This window comes from Prorops nasuta, unplaced genomic scaffold, assembly GCF_024137725.1.
Source record: "Prorops nasuta isolate Cenicafe-Biocafe unplaced genomic scaffold, Cenicafe_Pnas_1.2 PNAS00001, whole genome shotgun sequence".
Classification (NCBI taxonomy): Eukaryota; Metazoa; Arthropoda; class Insecta; order Hymenoptera; family Bethylidae; genus Prorops; species Prorops nasuta.
In genome coordinates, this window is record NW_027116798.1 from 12,034,348 (window position 1) to 12,057,138 (window position 22,791).

Here is a 22,791-nt window from a genome sequence, read left to right on the forward strand (position 1 = left end):
GTCTCATGGCTAGTAATTTAAAAAAGTTGGGGTACACACATTGCTATCTTTTGCATGAAGAGATTAAAATTTGTTAATGAAAACAACAGATCGCACTTATCAGAAGATTAGAAAAAAAAATAAATTTTTTATAAATTAGTTGATTTCCATAGTTGTTGGTACTTTTTTAAAATTATTTTGATCATTTAATTGAAAAGATAACGATTAAAAAAATGATCTAGTAGCAAACAGAATTACATAAAAAACATTAAAAATATTTAAAAAATACTACTTTCAATGGGTTCCTAGCATCATATATTGCAGTAAATTCGGTAATCTAATCTTACTAACCATATACCACAATAAAATAAGACAACTTTCTTGATTGTTGACTTATAACATTGGCGCAGGTTTAACAGACTATGCTTGTCGAACTTTCATGCCTGCAGTTATTTGAATCAGTATTAGCATGTATAATCCAAAAATTACTGTTTTATTGAGTAATAACTGCCAATCTATGGTCGAAGATCGGCACGAAATTGGCAATCAATGCTTAATTAAGCAACGGTTGTGAATTAATGACCGAGGATCGGTACGAGATTGGCAGTCATTGTTAGCTGAGCATTAGTTGCCAATCGATAGCCAAGCATCGGCATAAGAACTGTTATCAATTTTTCCCGATAAACAGTTAACAATCGTTGGCCAAGTATTGGCTCAATCCTAACAAACAATTGTCAGACGCAAGCATTGGCCCGATTATTGTACCGATGAACGGACCAATCGTCACGATTGGCAACTCCTACATGGGGAATTATGATTTTGCTGAATAAATTGAAAAGATCAATCAATATGAAACGTACTGGTATAAAGCGTTCGTTTTCGCGGAAACCATTGGAATCTTTATCTACAAGTCAAAGAAGAAGGGTAATCGAAGAAGTTAGATCAAATTTACCTTTCCCTAATCGCAGTAACTGTTTGCACAGCTACACCGATTACACTAATTCAATTGCATCTACATCTACTATTAATATTACTCCAGCTGACGATTCTTTTTCACATAGTCCGCATGATACGCATGAAGATGTTACTTTCACCGCATGCTCTTCTGTCTCTACCGCTGAAAATGATACATTATCTTATGTAGAATCTCCGTCTTTTCAAGATTGTATTGCAACCTGTTTCGTTGAGAATAATTTAAATCATCAGTAAATAAACAGTATTTTATCTGTATTGAGGACCCACTCTTGCTTCTCTGGTTTTCCGAAAGATGCCAGAACTTTCATTAAAACACCTAGAGATCGCGTAAATGTATTTTCCGTAGAACCAGGCGAATATATACATTTTGATTTAGAAGCAAAAATTAGTGCTTATTTAAAGACGGTTACTTTAGCAAATTGTCCAAATGTTTTGGAAATAGATATCAGTACAGATGGCTGTAATTTAGATAGAAATGGTATCATTCATTTATGGCCGATCCAAATTAGAGTTGCCAATATTAATAATTCGAAACCTATTATCGTAGGAGTTTATAAAGGAAATAAGAAACCGCAAGACTCAGTAAGATTTTTTCAATATATCATCTGTGATATTATACGAATTAACACGAACGAAGGAATTAATTTCAACGGCAATAAAATGCCAATTCGCTTAAGGGCTTTTATAGCCGATGCACCAGCTAGAGCTTTCATACTCAATCATCGTGGTCATACATCACATAAACCATGCTCTAAATGTAAAGTGGTAGGAACGCGGGTAAAAGATAAATATGTTTTTCGTAAAACCAATAATAGATTAAGAACTAATGATGAATATTCTAGTCGTACTGATAGGGATCATCATAAGGAGGGGATAACTCCTTTGTCACAAGTTTCTATTGGCTTAGTTTCAAATGTACCATTCGAGTACATGCACCTGGTTTGTTTAGGTGTAATGAAGAAGCTATTATCAGCCTGGGTAACAGGTAAATTCTCACGGTTGTCAAAGTTTTCTTCTAGATGTATTTCTATTATTTCCCATAGGCTGAAAATTCTTGTACAATATTGTCCATCTGAGTTTGCTCGACGTCCGAAACCAATTGATGCTTTTAATAAATTCAAAGCGACAGAGTTTCGTCAATTTTTACTCTATACAGGCCCAGTCGTTTTATATGGTTTAATTAATGAATCAATATACAATCACTTTTTGTTATTCCATGCCACCATAAGAGTATTAGTATCTCCTTCTACTTCAAGTTTGTTGATTCACTTCGCTGAATTAGCCATAAGAAAATTTGTTGAAAGGTGTGAAGAACTATATGGGTTAAACTTTTATTCTTATAATGTGCATGGTCTTCTTCATATTTGTCAGGATGTTAGAACGTTAGGAAATTTAGATTCTTTTTCTGCATTTCCATACGAAAATAACATGTCGATTTTTAGGAAATTATGTCGAAAACCGCATCTTCCTTTACAGCAATTAGTTAATAGATTTAAAGAAATTGAAAACAATGTATCACGTAAATACGTTGCTTATCCTTCTAAACCGAGGTATATTAGACGCAGTGGTAGAAATAAGCGTCCTACATATTCTAAAATATCATTTAAGAATTTTTTAATCAGTATTGAAACACGTAACAATAGCTGCATTTTACACGATGGTTCAATCTGTATTATAAACAATATTGAGCTGCACGCTGCATCTTCCGTTCTTTTGGTAAAAAAATTTCTACAAATTGAAATATTTTATGATGTTGGTTTACCATCAACTGATTTTTATGTTTATAAATGCTCAAAATTACAAGAAGATGTTGTTTCTGTTAAATTAGATAGCGTTCTATCAAAATGTTTTAGGATGCCTCTTTTTTTAAACGAAGATAATATCTATGATTTTTCTACATTCCTGGTTTTCTCAATATTGCATTGTGATAACTGAGCAGCGTTACATTTCCATAATAACTTGATTCATCTGATTTTTTTTTATTTTTAAGTACCTAATATTTATACCTTTTATTATTCCAATATTAGTAATTGATAAAACATGGAGAAAGGTAAACGAGCTATTATTAAACCCGCAAAATACCAGACCACTTCAGCTGAGGAAGAACCCCGAAATTAAAAGAAATGTAAGCCCAGTGGGTCAGTCAATACAGATATTTCTGATATACGTTTAGCATTACAAAATGCTAGAGAAGTTTTAGAGGAATCGGAAAAAATGGATACACCACAAAATAATGAGCGTCGTTTTTCCTCTGTACATAGTACACAATCTTACAGAAATAATGAATCATTTGCAACTAGAGGTAGACTTTTTTCCGTTTTAAATGATCTCACTAGTTTATGCCAAAAAGAAAGAGACTTTTCTTCCAATTTATCAGTCACAAATACTTCTCAATATCATCCAACCTCTTCAGTCATTAATACTTCCAGTACTCATTCTTACTCAAGGCCAAATGCATGTGACAGCTTTTACACACAGCAGAGAAATGAAATTTTCCATGAAGATAATTATAATAATTCACATTGCCTTAATGAAGTACAGTCCTTTTCCGTTAAAAGCTTTGCAGATCAAGCATTAAAAGAAAACAATAGGTATTTTTATTATTCTCTGTATAATATGTATATATGTATTAATACTATTAATTTTTTTAAGAATTTTAGAATACCTGGAGAAAATAGATGGAAGTTTAAAGTGAGTAATATATTTACAAAATTTATAAATAAAAAAGGACTAATTTTTCTTAATTTATGTGCTCGCGCGTAGGAGGATTGAAGTACGATTAGACAAGATAGAAAATGCTAAACAGAAGCAAAATTGTCTTCCAGTAAAGCCTCATTTTTTCCCAATATCTTCTCCCGAAGAAATGAATTCTTTCAATAAAATTGAAAATGATGCTTATTCCAATGTGGTAAGAAATACATTTTTTCCCATTCCATTAATGACATTGACATAATATACACTTATGCAATTATATATTTTTAGGTTAATTATTTTAAGTACCTTGGAGGATTTAATTTAAGGGAATGCATCAATGTATGTATGAAAGAGGGATTAAAGACTGAAGCAGCATCATACTTTACATGGTATGGATCAAAAGATAAAGCACCACTCTGTAGCACACTATTCGCGAAAGCTATTTATGGTAAGTTCATGATTTTATTAACAGTTGTAAAAATGGCTTTACTTTATACATAATGTTTGAAAATATTTTTAAAAAATTTATATTCTGTGTAAAATATATTATTAATTAACGAGAAGTATTTATTTTTTAATTTATAAACTGTAATTTAATTTCAACCTTTCATTTCTTTTACAGAAGCTGTATGTGACAATAAATATTTTGAAAAACCGTCGCTTTCCGAGTTTCAACAGAATTTCCGTCAATGTCTCAGAACGGCGAAAGAGAGGCTTCGTTATTTCAGTAATTTAAGTTCAATCTCCTGCACTCATATTAGTAGCAACAGAGCTGCAAAAAATATGTGGGACAACAATTACAGCGAAAAAGAAAACGAGGATGGCGATGTATTACCTACAGACTCAGTACACTACTGATATCATACATTCCTTCTTAACATTTGGCTCAATCATTTGAAATAGTCCAGTGTTGTAAAGCTGTTGATACACATCATTATGAAATGGATATTTTCAGTCGACACTCAGCGGTCTCAGCCACTAAATAAATTATGTCAATAATTTACCATTTTTAAGTAATCAACCAATCACACCCTTGTTTTATTTATCGTTTACGGTTGCTGAATTTCGACTGGAAACTTCCAATGTAAATTTACTATAACGCTATTTAATTACTTCGCAAAAACGATCTTATATAGACAGTTGCCTGACATATAACTCTATAATTATATATCAAGAGACACGGTAGTGTCTCGACGGCAAGTACATAAAAGTAGGTATAGACGTGTCTATACCGCCGTCCAGGCACTACTGTATCTTATACAGCAAGATTGGCCGTCTCAATTTTTAAATCGATTTTTTTCCGTAAATGAAACACTGTCATGATTTCAGTAAAGCTTTTCTTGAAATGGATTAGAACAAGCTTTTATTTGAGCCCATAAACATCAAAATTGGTTCACGCAATCCAGAGATCTCATAATCTGTTAGCTATATATATAACGAATTTAATTTCTTTCCGTCATCTTCTTCTTCTCCAGCCAGAGTGTATGTCTCGGGCTGAAGTTGGTCGCTAAGAAAAATGACGTCATTTTCACAACGCTTCCAACATAATATACTCAACGATCAAACTATGTATGGTTGTGAACTGTCAATTCGGCGACTATATTGAACTGTGTAAATTGTAATGTGAGGTTATTTTTATTTTAATGCAGTGAGGTTATTCATCGTGTTGCGATATTGCATCTGTTAATTTCTACATTCACAAATAATTCAATTAACAGTGACTGAAGGATTCGCGAATTAGATAAGTATAATATTATATTTTACAATACAGGATGTAGTATATACTTTGTGGTACTTTGTGGTATTTCTTTTTGCAGATAAATTAAGACAGAATATTTTCATATTCATTGATGAGGATAGAGCTGACTGGATTAAATAAAATTAATATTTACAAGTCTGTGCCAATGAGAAATATACTTTCAACAGTAATGTGCATCGGTCATTATCAGGAGGATATTAATTGAAAGAAATTGTTAAGGTACTTAATAATCATATGCTAAACTTTCAGGTATTGAAATCATTAATCAAATGCATGTTTTGCTTTTTGTTTTCTTTAAACTGATATTGATTGTAATTATCCGATAGGTTATATCATATATATATAAACAAATATTTCAGATTAAATTATGGCAATGCTAATTTGAAAGATATGAAACATTCCAAAAAATCTTTATTTACGTAAAATACAAGTTGACCAGTATTTGGATTTGAACAAATTATACGATAGTAGATGTTTACAAAAGATGCGAAGACAACCAAATATTACAGAAGTTAGGTCAACAAGCAATAAAGAAAATGGAGATGGGGCAAAATCAAATACTGGTAAGTAACTGAGATGTTTCATGTTCCTTCAAATATTTATTTTCTTTGAAGATTAAGATTGTTAAATGATGAATTTGATTTCAGGCTTACGCATAGTGTTATCATTTAGTATTTTACAGTCACTGTGCAAGTTTATTATAGCAAATAGTAATACTTGTGCTTTGACTTAAATACAATTGGTACAATTGAATTAGAAAACCAAGGAAGAAGGTTCGCTCACATACTGACTATTGGAGTTGAATCAAACATTGGGCTTTTCATTCCTGCATTCTGGAATTTGAAACAGGCAAGGATGAAAGCATTGAAAGATTGGCAAAGTAAGAATAAGCCAATATTCAGATAATCGTCATCCATTGCTCAGCCATAATTTAAGGATGAGATTCATTGGATGAAATTCTGTAATATTGAGTTAATAACTGTTGATAGTTTTCCTCTGTTACCTATGCTAGTATTCTAGGCCAAAGGCAGTATTCTAGTCGTTGGTATGGATGAAAAAATGCACGGTTACTCTCAATTGAAAGTCAGTCCAAAAATTAATGGTTTCTACTCCATTTTGCAGCACCAGAAGTCCGACCAGTTTCAACAGTGTATAGAAATTAGCGAAACGAACATTTGAGGACTCTGGCACAGGAAATGTTATAAGGACGACTCGCCAATGTATCTCCCATGCCACCTTTTTCAAGAGTTACCAGCATAAATGTAACAATGATTGGTGCCAAAAAGAAACGTGGTATGCAAAACGACAATGCCAGCTTTGAATATATGCTTAATTCTAGCTTATTCAAAGCTTTGCGAATTGCTTGTCCAGTCATGCCCCTGTATAACCTCAAGCAGCTGATGGAGTTACTGAAGTTTCACAAAGTCAGATGTTGGTAAAAAGTAAAATGTTGATTAACAAATGGAATGATTCATGTTTCTTTAAAATATTATTTTCTTTGAAGATTTGAGATATTTAAATGATGAATTTGATTTTAGGTTTACTCAGATGTTATCATTTAGCATTTTACAGTCACTGTGCAAGTGTATTATAGCAAATAGTAATACTTGTGCTTTGACTTAAATACATTTGGTACAATTGAATTAGAAAACCAAGGAAGAAGATTCGCTCACATACTGACTATTGGAGTTGAATCAATCATTGGGCTTTTCATTCCTGCATTCTGGTATTTGAAACAGGCAAGGATGAAAGCATTGAAAGATTGGTAAAGTAAGAATAAGCCAATATTCCGATAATCGTCATCCATTGCTCAGCCATAATTTAAGGATGAGATTCATTGGATGAAATTCTGTAAAATTGAGTTAATAACTGTTGATTGTTTTCCTCTGTTACCTATGCTAGTATTCTAGGCCAAAGGCAGTATACTAGTCATTGGTATGGATGAAAAAATGCACGTATATTCTCAATTGAAACTCAGTCCAAAAATTAATGGTTTCCACTCCATTTTGCAGCACCAGAAATCCGACCAGTTTCAACAGTGTATAGAAATTAGCGAAACGAACATTTGAGGACTCTGGCACAGGAAATGTTATAAGGACGACTCGCTAATATATCTCCTATATCACCTTTGTCAAGAATTAGCAGCATAAATGTGATAGTAACTGGTGCTAAAAAGAAACGTGGTATGCAAAACGACATAGTCAGCTTTGAATATATGCTTGATTGTAGCTTATTCAAAGCTTTGCGAATTGCTTGTCTAGTCTTGCCCCAGTATCAACTCAAGTAGTTGATGAAACTAGTGAAGTCTAGCAAGGTCAGATGGTGGTAAAAGTCAAATGTTGATAAACAGAAAATGTAAATTAATTAAAACATACATTTTACTTAATTATTTTTATATGTTGAAAGTATGTTTATTGATTATGAAAAATTTAATCAAACTTTTATTATAGTGAAACTGAAAACATTAAACAAGTAGCCGGGGCATTAATTATGAAGTTCATTTATGCAGAATGCATTACAAATATCAATAAACTCAATGCGTTGACTGTGATATTTTTTCAATATTAATATATATTATTTTATTAGTTAAGCTCTGCTGTTTCAAAAAACGAGAAGTGTGGAAATTTTCTTTAAATTCTGTAGAAAAATTAAAAGAATTATTTAATTTTTTAAATATTATACTCTTACAAAACGTTATGAAATCCTACAAAAAACAGACTTCGCCTGTATAATAAGGCGGCAAGTACATAAACCATTTAGCATAAATAATATAGTAAAATTATCCAATTAAAAAAAGTAGTGAAATCCAAATATTAGGCAAGTGTATTTTTTCACCTTAGCAAAAGTTAAATTTTTGAAAAAAAAGGAACAACAAAGTTACTTGCCGGGCCCGTAATGTCCATGCACAGTGGGAAATTGAATCGTGTGTGAGATTCAGCTATAGCGTAGTATAGCAAATGTCATGTTAAAATACAGAGTGAAGTTAGCCGATCCACATACGATTCTATTTCTCACTGTGCATGGATATTACGGGCCCGGCAAGTAACTTTTTTGTTCCTTTTTTTTCGAAAATTTAACTTTGGTAAGGTGAAAAAATATACTTGCCTAATATTTGGATTTCACTACTTTTTTTAATTAGATAATTTTACTATATTATTTATGCTAGATGGTTTATGTACTTGCCGCCTTTTTTTACAGGCGAAGTCTGTTTTTTTTCCAGTAACTTCCAACAGCTTTCCAACACATTATTAATAAAATTAAATAATTTTGTACTTTATAAAGGGGGTGTTCAAAAATTCATAATGCACCTAAATATCTTTCCAATGACGAGATTTTACACAAAGTGAGCAAGATGCTTCTTAAATACATTTTAAAGCAGCTATCTCTGTCAGACTACTCTTCAATGTCGTTCAAATATAATTACAAAGTAGCTCGTTGAAACAAAAAAATGTCTTATAATTTGTATAGGAGCTTCCTGTGTGTACAGATTTAACTAACAGTTCTTCTCGAGTTCATAAATTGGTATTCGCTATGGAACTTTAGTAAAATATTCAACGAAATATTTTTAGTTTTCCTTTCAATGTGATTATTTGGAGGACAATACTTATATTATCATTTTAGATACTTTACGCATAACTATGCAAGTCTATATTTCTCAATAAGCCTAAATGTGAAAAGATGTCGAAAGAAATAATGTATACATTTACAAATTCTCATTATGCATAGACATAGCATAAGAATATATATATATATTATTATATTATAATATTTTGTAATAGTTTCATTTCGACAAAATGGTCACAAACATGGAACAATATTTACTATTTATATTTTTTAATTGTAATAAACAAAGAATTATAAGAATAATTGTAGGAGCAAAATGATAAATCTGAAAAGGGAAAGTTTGGTTTTTTAAATTTAATATATAGATTATACGAAATGTTTAAATTTCATTAATTCAATAGGCGCTGCCTATATGATAAATAATTAAGAGCTTTTTGTTTGAATTTTGTATCTTACATACAGTTTGATCTGAGTTACAATATTATCAAGAAGAAATGAATTATTAAAACACCGACTAAAGTGTGTTCCTTACTTTTATGTTAATTTTATAAAAGTTTACTGCATTTCTAATATTTCTTTATGTATGTGTTCTATAAAAAACAATAAAAGAATTTTTTTCATTAAATTTACATGATTCTCATTTATATTTAATATAAAAATTAATAAATCAGAATTTAGCCATTTAAAACTTTGAAATACGTAATATAGCAAATTTTGTTTTCATTAGACTTTCATTTTGCTGCCAAATGCTGTAAACTAAATTTTGATACGATTTTAATTTCAAACGGACATTTAAATCTGTTAACAGATTATTACCTCTTTTTGGCGCCAATTTGCGTCTACATTATACGCGCAGATTTTGACGACAAACACTTAGTCAAATGTGCGCACAGTTGAACGCAAGTTGTTAACAACGTCTGCTCGATTTTCCTGGCAGTTTGCTAGCAATTTGAGGTCAAGTGGTTATTAGATAGCCTTATCCGATTGTGCAAAAGTAAACGAAATTCTGCTACAAAACCCAGTCAGCAAAATGACACCATATTGGAAACAGAACCTGACTTGTCAGTTTCTGCTAATTGATTTACAACAATATGATATCGCTTTATGCGGCAGAACCTACAGTACCTTTGTAGCAAAAACGCAAGTGAACCTGCAGCAGATTTACAGCAGGAACGCAGTAGACTCTGCGGCAGAGCCTGCAGCAGATTTGCAGCAGAAACACAGCAGACTCTGCGTACTTGATTTAAATGTCTTTCGCCGTGTGACGCATGCACAGAACGATAAACTTAACGGCATGTGTTAGTACAATGTAGTCACTAGGTGGTGCTGGTACATCGTTTAAAATTTTATGAATTTTATTACAAATAAAATAGGTTCATTAAACAATTATAAAAATAAAATGAATTTATGTATTCTTCAAATAATAGATTTTTATTTAATACTAATAATCCTTCACACATATTATTTAAATGATACCATATAATATTATATATTCATATGAAAGTACTTTATATCTAGCGATTATTCGAGTTTATAACATGCAAATTAGGAATGTTTGTTCATAATTTTTAGTTTCTTTTCTTTCTTTAGTTACTCGTCATACCATTGTTTCTGTCTATTTTGAACAATCTTGTCTTACATCATTTAAAACTTTTGAATGGTTTTGATACTTTCTTATCTGATAGGTTCTCAGGTATACATTGTAAATTATACATATTATTATTTAACTTTATGGAAAATCAAAACGTTATTTTTAAGGACCGATAATAGTTCCTTTGATTTCAAATTTATCAAAAAGAATTTGTGTTATATGTATTATTAATATGAATATGTATTCCTGTAAATATTTTATAATGTAAGAAAAAATAATTCTGGTAATAAAGATTGGAATGAAACGCTTTAAATTAAAATAAAATGTTTTTATTGAATTTTCAAGAAAATTAGCCATAACTAGATTTAAATAACAATTTAAAACCATTTAAAGGGCGCACATACACGGCGTAACAATTACTGCTTTATTTTTGTTTTGAATCTGCTGTCAGAGCCTGTACTGCAGACCCTGTCGCAAATCTGTTATAAATCTGCGCCTTGCTTATGTTTACAGATTCCGTTTAGTTTTTGGCGCCATTCTGCTAGAAGGCTAGTATGTGCCAGTTCTGATAGCAAACACCAAGTCAAATGTTTCTATAGTTGATAGCAATATGACAACAAAATTTGAGCATTTCTGTTGGCAATTTGCTAGCAATCTGCGCACAAAATGTTATCTGGGAGGTTATCGTAGAAAGAAGAAGGGGCATCTACAATGGTGGAAAATTGACTAAGCTGTCACATATTTGCGTAAAGATAAGCATATAAAACATTTTAACATACGTAAACTGTTAGTGCCTAACTATTGAAGATAGATGGTTTTAGTAATAAGTAGATCTTTCATCATTTAAAATTGTCATTAATTGTTGTATATGTATATTTAAATAGTAAGTCTGGGAACTATTATGTATGACTTGAGCTTTAGGTAGCAAAGCAACAATTGAAAGAAAATTATATTGTTTAATATGTATTCAAAATTAATCCAAGCAAATTTTCTCTTAATTAGCATTGTTTATATTAAAATTTTGTTTTATTTACAGGTTATTTCAGAAAGAAGAAGGAGCATCTATAATAGGGGGAAATTGTCTAAGCAGTCACATGTTTGCGTAAAGATATGCAGATAAAACATTATAATTTACAAAAACTTTTGGTGACTAATGTTAATGAGGATTGAAAGTTGTAATAAGCAGATCTTTCATCATTTTAATTTTTCATTCACCGATGTATATGTATATTTAAACAGTAAGCCTGGGAACTATTATATATGACTTGAGCTATAAGTAGCAAAGCAACAATTGAAAGAAAATTGTATCGTATAATACCTATCTAATTTTAATTTATAGATATTTTATCTTAATTAGCAATGTTTATATTATAATTTTCTTATTTACAGGTTATATCAGAAACAAGAAGGAGCATCTAGAATAGTGGGAAATAGGCTAAGCAGTCACATGTTTGCGTAAAGATATGCAGATGAAACATTATAACTTACGAAAATTTTTGGTGACTAATTTTAATGAGGATAGAAGGTTGTAGTAATAAGTAGAACTTTCATCATCTAAATTTGTCATTAATTGCTGTATATGTAAATGATATTGAGTAATACATAAGAGGAATAATGAAACGTGATTATATTTCTTCATACGCCAATGTAGTTATACAATGCATTGTAAATTGTTATTCAATTAGAAGTGTACTATTTCGTATAGAAGCAGACAATGTTTTAAAATCGTTTATTTTTGCTTACAGAAGCTTTTGATAAATCTTTAGAGAATATTGATATTAGACAATATATGCTGAAATCCAATTTGTTGGAAAGCGGCAGTATGATGCTGGTGATTTAATCACTGCTCTGTGTGATAAATTAAGTTGCTTGAATCGCGTTGTGCAACATTATCTAACAAAAACGGACAAATGTAGTACTTCATGTTATCATACAAATATTACCCAATCTTATAATAATATTTTATTACTTACGCTATTTGATGCTATGAAGAGTTTGTTAATTCCCAAAAAATTATGCAAAAGTAATTCTTGGAGCACATGAAAGAAATAATTCAGAGCAACTTCTCTAAGTGGAAAAAAACTATTGAATTCTTTGTGCAGTAATTGCATGAGTTCTTTAGAACTTCAGCAAAAAATTGCTAGTACAGTTACTAACAAAGTTCTGATTGTTAAATTATATCATTATATAATACCAAAACTGAAAATATAGAAAACGTTAAAGATTGGATTGTTCTTAAAAACTGAAACATCAAAGGTATACCTATTGAGAAATTAGAAATGGGTGATAAAGTTTATAAAGCAAATTGTGCGATTTTCCATGACGGCAAGGATGCTGCAACTGGTCATTATACGTCTATGATACGTAAGGATAAATCATGGATATATGTGAACGATCATATCGTTCAAAAGAAAACATGGCCCAGAAATTCAAAAGTTACGTTTATCATATTCTTTGAGGAAATTTAATTAATTCAATATTACGTTATTCGTATCTCTTACGGCTGCTTTTATAAATGTTGAAAGTTGTTATCATGGGTAAAAACATCTTAACATGTTCAACAATATTAGCACCACGGCTGCGTTTAAAACGCCATTTCACTAAATATTGGCCGCAATTATAGCGCCTTCGGCTGCAATATATCTAGTGAGGAAACTGTTTAAAAATGATATGATTTCCACAATGAGTTTCTATCATTATTAAATTATTTTCTCACTGAGTATCGCACAGTTTCAAATAAAATCTCGTAATACATATTTTTTGTGTAGAAAAGTATTGTATCTTTCTTCATCAAAACTATTTATAACGAGTTGATATGTAATTTTTCAATATATTATTTAAAATGTTGTACTTTTCCTTTTTTAATATTGTTAAATAAAATTGATTATTGTTAACAATATAATTATTTATATATTTCAATTTATATTCCCGTCTAATAAAATTTAATTATTAGAATACATATTCTTTCTTTAAGAGTTTCACTACATTTTGTATTATTTGCATAAAGAAATTCTTAAGATGTATCTTTGTCACATTGCAAAAAGCTCTGAGATCCCCCAAAAAAACACTTTCGTGTAAAAAAAAGACGGCAAGTAATTGAAAGTAATTCCACTGAACAAAATAATCTATAAGACCAAACATTTTTTAAACTCAAATGTTACTTTAAAAATTTCTAGGTAAATATATTTCCACACATCAAACATCAATACTTTTACAATAAAAAATAATACATAAAAAACGAAATATTGCAGAAAAAGAATTTTAGACAAAAATATCTGAAAAAATACTTTACAGTTAAATATTTCAGAAAAGGAAGTAGTTCTTCTGGTTGCTTAATAAATATATCTGGTAACATAAAGCATGAAGATCAAATAAATTAGGCAAGTAAGTCAATCAATCGGCAACATAAAGTATTGAGATCACATAAATTCAGGCAAGTAAATGAATGAATAATTAATTATTATATAATTTTTGTATACGTACAGAGTGGGAAGTTGAATCGTGTGTGGTTTCAACTACAGTGTAGTATATCATTTTCCAAGTTAAATTACAGAGTGAAGCTAGCTGAACCATCCACGATTCAATTTCCTACTGTGTACTACTTGCCCGGACGGGCTGAAAAGTGTAAAGTATATTTGAGTATTCATCAGTTGCACTTTGAACTATCATCTACAGTACACATTTGGCCCGTTCGGGCAAGTAGTACACAGTAGGAAATTGAATCGTGGATGGTTCAGCTAGCTTCACTCTGTAATTTAACTTGGAAAATGATATACTACACTGTAGTTGAAACCACACACGATTCAACTTCCCACTCTGTACGTATACAAAAATTATATAATAATTAATTATTCATTCATTTACTTGCCTGAATTTATGTGATCTCAATACTTTATGTTGCCGATTGATTGACTTACTTGCCTAATTTATTTGATCTTCATGCTTTATGTTGCCAGATATATTTATTAAGCAATCAGAAGAACTACTTCCTTTTCTGAAATATTTAACTGTAAAGTAGTTTTTCAGATTTTTTTGTATAAAATTCTTTTTCTGCAATATTTCGTTTTTAATGTATTATTTTTTATTGTAAAAGTATTGATGTTTGATGTGTGGAAATATATTTACCTAGAAATTTTTAAAGTAACATTTGAGTTTAAAAAATGTTTGGTCTTATAGATTATTTTGTTCAGTGGAATCACTTTCAATTACTTGCCGTCTTTTTTTTACACGAAAGTGTTTTTTTGGGGGATAATATCTTACTTGAATTTGAACATATAATAATTAAAAAGTTTCGTGAATTCTGTCTTATATTAATATAAATGATTTTAAATATTTAGGTAAATATCCGGAAGTGGAAAGTACTATACGCAAAGTCGCAGACACCCATCAGTCAAACAAAATATTCTATTGTAGTACTTTTAACAATAATAATGATTGTAGTCTGCCTGACATTTTAAATAAGGAATTATTAATCACAACAGATACTGAAGTTGTTATTGACAGCTCAGAGGCTGGTAAATTCTTACTTTTAAACAATTAAAATTTTTTTCTTAAGATATCTAAAGATCTAGCTTATATTTTTTTAAACTTTTAGATTACATTGATAATGATACGATTATTAGTACAGTAATTAAGAAAAAACCACAGGTAATAAGTGACGAAAGATGTAATTTGCATCTAACTATTTTAGGAGAAAGTTTTAATGTAACAGGCAGTGATTTGCCTAATGTGTCCTTATTAGAAAAAAGTGATTGCAATTTAAGTTTAGCTGATTCAGGACAGCTGGTAGAGACTATTGAAAGTAATGTTAATGAAATATTATTTGAAAATAATATAGTAGTGAATAAAACATATAATAATGACGTTACTGGATACAGTTGTCAGGGAGCGTATGCTTCGCTCGACAAGTGAGAAGAATTTGTGGCAGAAGAGATAAATCAAAATAACAATTTGCAAATAATGAAAACGAAAATGAAGATTCCGATTACGAAATATCCGATATTAGTGAGGAAAGCGAGAATTCTAGTAAGGACAATGAAAACATGGACGAAAATCTTAAACGGGAAATTTCGGAAATTTTCAATGAATCTGATAATGTTAATGATATTCTCAATACGAGTAATAAACTAATTAACCCATTAACGCCCAAAACGGCAAGAATCAAAGGTTTACTTTGCGATCAGATTTAAAGTGCTAAATCTTATTGCACATATCGCAAAATACCTTTACTTATGTTTTCGAGGTCGCTCTACAAGATGGTATAATTTAAATTATGATTTGGTTGCGTGAAAAAAAGATATAGTGACTTTTTCCTCAAAAAGTGCTAAAAATTTTGCAACAAAAATTTTAAAAGTTAAATTTTCTACTAAAATTTGATGTTCCTCTTCATTAAAAATGGGCACAAGTTGGCACAAACATTCCAAAGTTTCAAAATATCGTCCGTAGGAAATGAAAAATTTTTGATGGTCGGAGCAAAATGGCGGCAAACACAATTTTTTGTTACAAAATTTCACAAGCTTTTTTCTCATCAATTACGAACTTTATTAAAAATTTCCCAAGGATAAAAATGTCTTAGAATTAACTGAAGAATATTCTAAAAATTTTTCAAATTTTTTATAAACAATTTTTTAAATTTCAGTCTCGTAATATTAGGAAAAATAAAAAATTGTTTATAAAAAATTTGAGAAAAAATTAGAATATTCTTCAGTTAATTATAAGACATTTTTATCCTTGGGAAATTTTCAATAAAGTTAATAGTTTTTTAGAAAAAATGAATTTCATATTAATAAGGTGAACAGACTTCTCTTATAAGAGCTGCACAATACTTAAAGCTTTAAAAAGATTCACTGACGGTATGCAATACATTTTTAGCGCTTACTTTTTTTGATTGAAGTGAAATCTATCATCAACGGTCTACTACAAGTTTTTCTTCATTCTTTATTATATTTCTTTTTTTATATCAATTATTTTTCTTACATCACATGTAACGTTTTATATAGTCTTTATCTAAAGTTTTTATATTCTTAAATATTTGATAATTGAAAAATGTCGAAGAGAAAACGACAAGTTCGAATGTCAGAAATTGAATCTGATGATGATAGTTCACATGAAGAATCTAGTCAAATAATTTTGATTCCCGATCATAATTATTCTGGCGATAATGATTCTGGTTCAGACGATGAAAATTATAATGATTTTCCTTGTACGTCATATAAAACAGTATACCAGGGTTATTCTGCAAATTTAACTAAATTAGAAGCAGAACATGAGTATAACTGGGTTGACGGTGAAAAAAATTGTAAAGATCAAATTGAAAATGAGACACTGTTATCTGACAGCCAGAAAAAAATGATTGTGCAAAGTACACCAGTTCAATTATTCGAATCCTTTTTTTCTGATGAAATCAAAAATTATATTAGTGCAGCAACAAAGGAAAATAATTTTGAACTTTCTTGATCTGATTTAGATATATTTATAGGAATTTTAATTTTTTCATGCTTTAACAAAAGAAAATCACAACGCGACTATTGGTCAACTGATCCCTTTTTGTCTGCTAACGTCGTTTCGTCAGTAATGTCTCGTAATCGATTCGAAAGTATAAAAGCTCATATAAAATATTCTAAAGCATCAGACAATAATCCAAATGATAAAGGATGGCGAGTACGTTCTTTGATAAACTTATTCCAAAAAAACATTGTTATGGGTTCACACCGTGACAAACTAATTCAAGTACTTTTGGTACAACTAAATTTATTCAGTCCTTGTAGAGTTATTTTACAATGTTGAGTTATAAAAATAAATTATAGTTATACAGGTTTTTAGAGGTTTTAAATAAAAAGATTATCTAATTGAAGTTAGATTGAGATTAGAGTAACTTGGGAGCTAATGCTCGGTTAAAGTCAGATGACTTGTTCTAGTTACTGCTGGGCCTGGACTGATCGGTCAGGAACCGAGCAGTCAAGTCGTTGCCTCAAAATGCATCGATTCTCATGACCATATATGGTATGGTTTGTAACGAAGTTCCCCGTTACGTATACGAGATACCGAATAAAGAACATAAAAGCTACCGAACAGTGGATATTATTAATCCCTACGTTACCGACTCGTGAGATAGGCTCACGAGTGGATTATAGTTAACGTCAAGGATAGACCCCGTTGACAGGCAGAGGCCCGGATGAAAAGACCGGCGCTCCAAGAAACGATGTCCAGGTTGTCCTGGGGAGCAAGGCAGGGCCATGCCAAACAACCCAGGCAACCTGAGATACGGAGAAGCGGCCTCGGGGAGTCCTAAAAGAATGACAGTGTCTATAAGTCCCCACGAGGAGGGGAAATAGAACATCGAGTCTGGCTTGAACGCTGGTTACGCGCGTCAAGCAGGCTGCGCGAATGTCGTGCGCAGACTGCCAGAACAGGCAGTCGGAACGCGACCATGGGACTGTGTTGATGTGTCCGTGCGTGCTGGTGAGCGTGTGACGCGGCACTCAGACATCCATGGGTCGGTTCGCGTACGTGAGGCGTGTGCTATAGGCCAGCCTGCACGTACGTCACGACTGGATACCGGCCAATGCATGGTGGGTTGTGCAGGGGCGTAGTTAGCCCGTTGGAATGTGTCCCGGTGCCCTCCGTAATCCCATAGGCTTGCGCTATGGCTGGACGGGCCGTGAACATTGCCTCCGTGGTGGTCCGCTCCTGGCAAAACGCTATGCTTTGGCAATTGATACCGCATGTTCCCGCACTCCTCACCACCACCTGTGTGTGGGTGGTGAGGGAGAAATGTATGCCCCTCAGCAGGCAGGTCTGCGAGGCTCGGACTTCCGTAAGGAACCCTCCCCTCTCTCCACGACCTAGCATACTGAGCGACCCTGGCTACCGCTACCGTCCATATGCATGGCCGCAGGGCCGTATAAGATGCATAGAGAATGGGGTCGAAGGACCCAATTGATAACGTAGGGTTGTTGGCCACCCAACTGACCAACTGGCGCCCTGATACCGATAGAAAAGGACGGGCGAAGGTAATGGGAAAACCCGTAGTGTGAGTGGCCCCTCGCACTGACGGGAATAACGTTACAAATGGCGCCCAACGTGGTTTCTTATAATAGATTAATTATTCGGCGAACGAATAATCCACAAGTCCGAGAAGTTACCGGAAGTGTTGGAGTTTTCAGGGAATAGGTGGCCCACTATTTTCTGGAGGCTCGGAAACGCTGAAAAAGCATGAAAAGATCATCTGGTTGTAAAAGGGATCAAATTCTGTTAGGAATTGATAGCCTGATCGAATTGACGTGTTCACGTAGAATTCGAGCAACCCATGCTAAGCTAACGGGAAATTGGATGAGAACCACGGGCGCAAATATAATTTAATATTATATTCGCCCGTGTTAAAATCTAACGCTACCGAAAAGGCTACTTGACTGGGCAAGTGACAGCTGAGCGCTTGTTTGTAAACAAGTCGACCGGCTGAGCTGAGCCATGCTGCCTGGCGGAGCCCGACCGGCTAACTGTCAGAGCAGTTCAATTAGCTAGCTATCGAGATGTTGCCAAACATAATTACCGAATTAAGCGCAGAATCGGAAATTTGGCAACGGATGATAACGCCTCGCTAACGTTCCGCGAGCCGGCAAGTCGCCTCACACCTCATCCTACCCTGGATCCCGACAGAACTATTGTTCTCTCCGTCTCGCTCTCTCAGCCTTCCTCGCTCTCTCTCTCTCTCTCTCTCGCCAAAATAATGGCTTCCTCGAACGCCTCGCCCTCGACCACGACTGCCGGCGGAACCGCCGACGCTCCCGTCGCTCCTGTGCCTATGGCACAGGACTCCTATGACGAGGATGCCCTCCTGGCATCCCCGTCTCCTGCGGGCCCTGTAGAGGGTCCCGCATCCGATCCCGTTCCCGTTCCCGTGGCGCAGGTTGTCCGTCAAACGCCAACCTGCGTTACTGTTATCGAGGTGGGCGGTAGCCCACCTGTTCTCGAGGGGGTATCGAAACACCCTGTAGAGTCTGGGCATGAGGAGCTGGGTACGCAGGTACTCAGCGAATTAATGCAGCGACACTGCAGGATGCGTTCGGTAACCCCGACGCCTATGGGGGGGAGCAATCAGGGTCTTCCTAGACGTAGTCTAGTGGAGTTGCTGGCTGCTCTCTTCCGAGCGGACCTGGACCTCTACCACGAAGTCGTGGCAGCGGTCGAGGTGGCCGAGGCACCTGTGCTGAGCACCCCTGTCCGTAAGCTCTCCCGAAAGGAGCGCAAGCGGGTCAGGGAGGTCCAGCGGGAGACAGCGGTAGCTGCTCCGGAGACGAAGCGGCCGTCATACGCAGCTATGGCGTCCGTCAAGCCTCCGAAAGGAGTCAAGCAACCGTTGCCGCCTAAGGTGACTCCGGCACCACCGGTGAAGAAGACGAAGCCTTCCGATCCTGTGGCCACGCGCGCTACCGGCAATTTCGGCATACGTGTATGCTGGAATTGCAAGGGTAAGGGCCATCGGTTTTCCGAATGCCCTACACCAATTACAGATGCTTTCTGTAAGGGGTGTGGGCGCACCGGGAAAACGTTGCGCACCTGCCCTGCCTGTGGGCCGCATTGGCAGACAATCGGTCCATACGTGGCGAATGCGGGTACGAACGTACTACGTAAGGTGATAGCGGCAAAACGCAGATCCGAGCGTGGGAAAGTACACGCCCAACCACGGCTTTCCGAGGCGACTCCGAAGGCAGTTCCCCAGGTGGTAACCCCACCGAAGGAAAAACCTTCGAAGCCGCTAAAGACGAAAGCGGCTCGTAAGGAGGTTTGTATGGATAGGGTTTCACAGCTAGTCGAGCCCTAGAAATACTCCTCCTGCAAGTTACCGAATGTTACCGGTACGAGAAATCGTACGATCCCGCACGCTACCGAACACCTCGGTGAATTTCCCATCAATTTCCATCCTATTTTCCTTCCTTTTCATTCCTTTCCTATCCATCCAAAACAAAAATAAAATTGATGGGCTTGAGCCGGTAAAGGCCAATGTTTTCAGGACGAGGTGAGACAGAGACCACACGTGGACCCTCTGTCGAGAAATGTTACCGGTACTGCCATCTAGCGGTAATCGACGGCAAGACGAATCAATAATTCGTCGAAGTGCTGCCGTCGGGCGTGATTGATGGTACTGGAGGTCGATGAACTCGATCCTAGTGCTGCCATCTAGCGGCCCGTAGATGAAGCAGAGCTATCGAGCGCCTAGATCGAAATTCGATTAATCGAAGGGCGATTGTTATCGAGCAGAAGCGATAAGTGAGAATACGAGAATCACTTAGATCGTCTGCGCATGTCCAAAGCTCGGGTGGGGGTAACCTATCCGACGGACGGCTAACGGGGCAAAACAGAACTTTGCCGGATCACTCCAGCGACAACCCTTGGACCAGACAGAACGAACAGCACTATTATATTGATACGTAGATGGCTGAGTCCACAGGACGGAAGAGGAGTACCGGGTCGGGCGACTCTGATGAGTTCGCAGAACCGACAGCTACCGATGCTTCCCAGGTAAACCTGGAGAAGAAGATCTCGAGTCTAGACGAGAGAATGGAAAAACTGGAAGGGTCGTTCCAAGATTTCATTTCTCAAGTCCAGCAGGCTTTTGACAAGCTGCTGAAAAATAAGACTGTTCCCGATGAAGCAGCAGTGGCAGCTGCTTCTGCTACCGAAAAGCGCGCTAGAGGCCGACCGCGAAAGACCGCGGCCGCTCTACCGGCATCGGCCAATCAGGGTCAACCTTTGTTGACAGTGACAAGGCCGAGCGATGATCTCGAATCTCAACCGACATCAGACGATGCTTCGGCTGAGATATTCCAGGGGGCCTACAGGACGAGGGTCCTGAAGGGAAAACCTGGAAAAGCTACCGGCCAAGGGGATGACTGTATGCCCCGTTGGCGTGTTCTCGAATTTCTCCAGAGGTCAAACTTAACCTTTGCGGGCGATGGAACGGAGGCGGTTGAGAGTTTTATTTCTCGAACCGATGCCGTCCTGAACCTTCTCAGGGTAAGAGATTCCGACCTTGTTGACGTCTTTCCCCACATCCTAACAGGTGTGGCGAGGATGTGGTTTGAGGATAATGAATTCTCAACCTGGTCTGATATTAAGTCCGCCTTAAGGTCGTATTTCAGATCACAAACATGGGAGGAAGAACTGGAGACTGAGCTTCTAACAAGAACTCAGGGAGCTAACGAATCTGTGCGAGCCTATTTGCAGACTATACAGTCGTATATTCGGAAAATAGGCAGAGAAAGATCGGATTGGAGCCGAATCGCTATCGCGCACAAGAATATGTTACCGGTGTATAGAAGAGGCATTGCTATACACAAATATATGACGTATCGAGAATTCGAGCGTTTGGCGCTCAATTTCGAAGCCGCTTATAGGCCGTCATTAAAATACCGTCCACCTGCCGCGCCTGAGGAAAGCTTAGTTCCTGAGTTGGCGTATACCGGCAGTCATGGAAGATCCCGAGAGTCTAGGCGACACGGTGTGCGTGCCCTAGAAGTGGATAAAACATCCAGCTCTGATACCGACGAATCAACAACGGAAGATTCGAATGATAACGAAGAGCAATTGAAAGCCTTCAAATCAACAAGGAACCGACAAGGAACCAGTTCCAAGTCGAAACCTTCGTTAGATAAGGCAGCTGGCAACAATAACAGCCGGCAGGGCTCAAAACGTAAACAACCGGGCCCGAGCGCTACCTGCTTTAATTGCGGGAAAGCTGGACACGGTTGGAGTGCGTGTAAAGAGCAGAGAACAATGTTCTGTTACCGATGTGGCAGCAAAGGGGTTTCTACAGCGGAGTGCCCTAAATGCTGTTCAAAAAACGCCAAGAGGAGTTAGTAAAATTTCCCGAGAATGTTACGACACTCCAAGAGCGGAAAAACATGATACCGAAAATCTTGGGTGAAAACCAAGATAATATAATCCCGGATAATTATGTCGAAGAATATTCAGTACAGCAATGTGTGAATATTAACCATAATTATCGCTCCCGCGACTTGTCAGACCAACATGTTATGTTGGAGACGGAGAATGTAAACAAACACTCAGAGGACACAAGCGCTCGAGTGGTTGCTACCGAAAATTTGAACGATGATCAATCAGTCGATAAGTTACCGGTCGGTGATATTACTGATATAGTAATTACGACGTTTGGCGATAGATCTAGGAAACTAGCATTCTACACCACGATCACCGTACAAGGGGAAAA

At 35.3% G+C, this 22,791-nt stretch overlaps 2 protein-coding genes across 3 annotated transcripts in view; one reads left to right on the plus strand and one right to left on the minus strand.

Annotated features, from left to right (window-relative positions):
* Window positions 1-22,791, minus strand: part of LOC136779621 (leucine-rich repeat-containing protein let-4) — a 1,178,420-nt gene that overhangs the window by 282,565 nt on the left and 873,064 nt on the right. The window lies entirely within an intron of this gene.
* Window positions 829-2,889, plus strand: LOC136774478 (uncharacterized). Its single transcript, XM_066728799.1, has 2 exons — window positions 829-1,144; window positions 1,247-2,889. The coding sequence occupies exons 1-2, from the start codon at window positions 829-831 to the stop codon at window positions 2,887-2,889; spliced, it is 1,959 nt and encodes a 652-aa protein (XP_066584896.1).